Here is a 2,322-nt window from a genome sequence, read left to right as displayed (position 1 = left end):
GTGCTACCCATTGATCCGGTAATTCACATGGATTTCAGGTTTGATGTTACACACTAGTGACAACAGCTGGGAGAGAACCACCTCACGGTTCCTCTGGAAGTTCTGCTGGATCACACTCATCTTCTCTTGGGTCTCTTTCTCAACTTCAGTGGTGCAGCTGCCATGAGATCCAAGTGCCTACAAACACCAAAGGAAAAAGAAAGCTCACATGCAAGCAGTTTGACAAAGAAAGGAATGTGCCTTCCTCTGAAGTCTGTTATTCTGCACTGCCTCACTGCATCCCAACCACTAGTCTTTGCTGGGGGAAGAACTGCACTCAAGCAAAGAAGCAGCACTGCCTGATTCTCTCCTCAGATTTCCCACTAAACCTGCCCAAGTTTATGTTTTACCCACAGCCCATGCCTTTTTTATCCTCTTATTCATTATCAGCTGAGAGCATGGCCTTCTGTTGAATGCCTAAAACAAAAGTACAGTTCTCAGTCCTGCTGTACTGGCAACTGGAACTGGGAACCCCTGGACACTACAGTACCAGACACTGTTAGAAACACAGAATTCATGATTTAGTTTAAGCACAGTCTTCACATCATTCCTCTTCATAAAAAAATATCTCTTCCTAACAGGACTGTGGACCATGTCACACACACAGCAAGGAGGATCTTTCAGCTTACAGTGTCCTTGCCCTACAAACAAGGGCTGGGAGAGCAAACTCCCACTGTAAGTGGTGGGAAAAGACATGGAACAAGTACACTGAAGGAGAACAGTACTCTGGGGCTCAAATTCAAAGAGGTTCTCTCTCTGGAGAATAAATACAACAGAGCCAGCTGACAGGCACTGAAGTTCACTTTATTAGCCTGGAATTAGCTGGTATCATACCTCCAGTGAACCAAGCTAACAACTGACTGGAAAACATCTTGCCCTACTCACATGAAGGTTATTATGCAGAACAGAGGAGGTGGTAACTGTGCTAACCAGAAGATGGACAGAGGGGCAGGCTGCCAGGTCGTTTTCTGAAGATTTCAGAACTGACAGGAGCACAAGGGCAGGGAAAACATCCTGCCTATGCTACAGCCCTTGGCTGGGGAAGGGCCCTAGTTCTGTGACTTTTGGGAACAGCTCCTTTTGCTCAGGGGGAAAGGAAAACACAGCCCTTCACACCACAGGCACCACTGCTAAGGCAGGATGCAAGCCTTACAACTTGAAGAGCAGCATCTACAGTTTCTACCACATCAGCAGCACAGAAACCAGCTCATGACAGGGGGAATGAGCTTGGTGTTTTTTTGACACTGCTACAGAGTTGGTTTTGGGACCCTGCAACTCATTAGGGCACCAGCCAGTACATGAGTTTATTAAGCTAATTGACCACCAGTCAATAGTTCTGGCTGCTGAGAAGCAAGACACCACGTTCTGAGTCACTTCCACTGGTTTTTCCTTGCCACGTGGCTGTGCATCAGAGAAAATCAGTCAGGGAAGTTCTCCTCTCTCCAGCCTGGGGGCTGCTCTCAGGACAAGTCACCACAAACAGGAGGCCAGAGGTTAACAGTGAATGATCTAGAAAACAAACCGCTGCTTCCTTGGCTTTGAACTCCTTCTCCCTCTGCAGTCGGTACTGCTCAATCTCTGCCTGGGCTTCCTCCTTTGCCTGCTTCAGCCTCCTGTTCTTTCCTGTTGCCAGAAAACAAACCATAGGAAATAAAGAGAAGAAAGCACAGCATGTTTCCCCATGCTCCCCCAGCTACCAAGTGCACAACTTCTGCAGGAGGCAGCAGCAGGGCACTGCAAGCCCTGGCATTCCCACCAGGTTTGTGGTGTTAGCCAAGCACAAGGTGGCCCCGTGGGCCACCAAACCATCACCAAGCTCACCACACAGTGAGCTTCCACCAGTGAGAGCTGGAGAGGTTCTGTGAGCCAGACAAGATGAAGGTCTGGCCTTGGAATCCCACAGAGCACAGCAGAAAGAACATTAAATCTTCATTTTGTCTCAGGCAGATTGTGCCACTGACAGAAGAACTGGCTGCTGCATCCACTTCCCCTTCTGGACTTTCCACCACATCCTCCCTTCCAAGATTATCTTCATTAGAGTGAGCAACAACAATCCACTCACAGAACCGTCAGGGGGGTAGAGCCAAAACCACAGCGTGGCTTCATTTAAAAAATAATCATTGTAAAGGTGGGGATCTTTGTAACCTGAGCTTCTCCCGTTTAACAGGAAAAGCTGACTTAGCTCCTCAAGGAGGAGCCTTCTGAGCTCTGCAAAATGTCTCATCACCGACACGGAAACACAGTTTTCATCAAGGAGAACAAAAAATAAAGGCAGGGAAGCCC

At 48.1% G+C, this 2,322-nt stretch overlaps 1 protein-coding gene across 1 annotated transcript; it reads right to left on the bottom strand.

Annotated features, from left to right (window-relative positions):
- Positions 1-3: 3 nt before the first annotated feature.
- On the bottom strand, positions 4-1,684 carry ATP6V1G1 (ATPase, H+ transporting, lysosomal 13kDa, V1 subunit G1). The gene is made up of 2 exons (XM_009994316.1): positions 1,562-1,684; positions 4-177 (listed from the first exon to the last, which is right to left on the bottom strand). Exons 1-2 carry the CDS (start codon positions 1,682-1,684, stop codon positions 4-6), a joined length of 297 nt encoding a protein of 98 aa, XP_009992618.1.
- Positions 1,685-2,322: the final 638 nt, after the last annotated feature.

This window comes from Chaetura pelagica, unplaced genomic scaffold (genome assembly GCF_000747805.2).
Source record: "Chaetura pelagica isolate M959 unplaced genomic scaffold, ChaPel_1.0 scaffold132, whole genome shotgun sequence".
Classification (NCBI taxonomy): domain Eukaryota; kingdom Metazoa; phylum Chordata; class Aves; order Apodiformes; family Apodidae; genus Chaetura; species Chaetura pelagica.
The sequence above is the reverse complement of the archived record's forward strand: the minus strand, read 5'-3'. Positions and strand labels throughout refer to the sequence as shown.

Bases quoted from the DNA above. Each gene is read 5' to 3' on its own strand.
- ATP6V1G1 (XM_009994316.1), bottom strand. From the start codon at position 1,684: ATGGTTTGTTTTCTGGCAACAGGAAAGAACAGGAGGCTGAAGCAGGCA. The intron at 178-1,561 runs GTTTGTTTTCTA...TGGTGTTTGTAG, and splicing joins TCAAAGCCAAGGAAGCAGCG to GCACTTGGATCTCATGGCAG.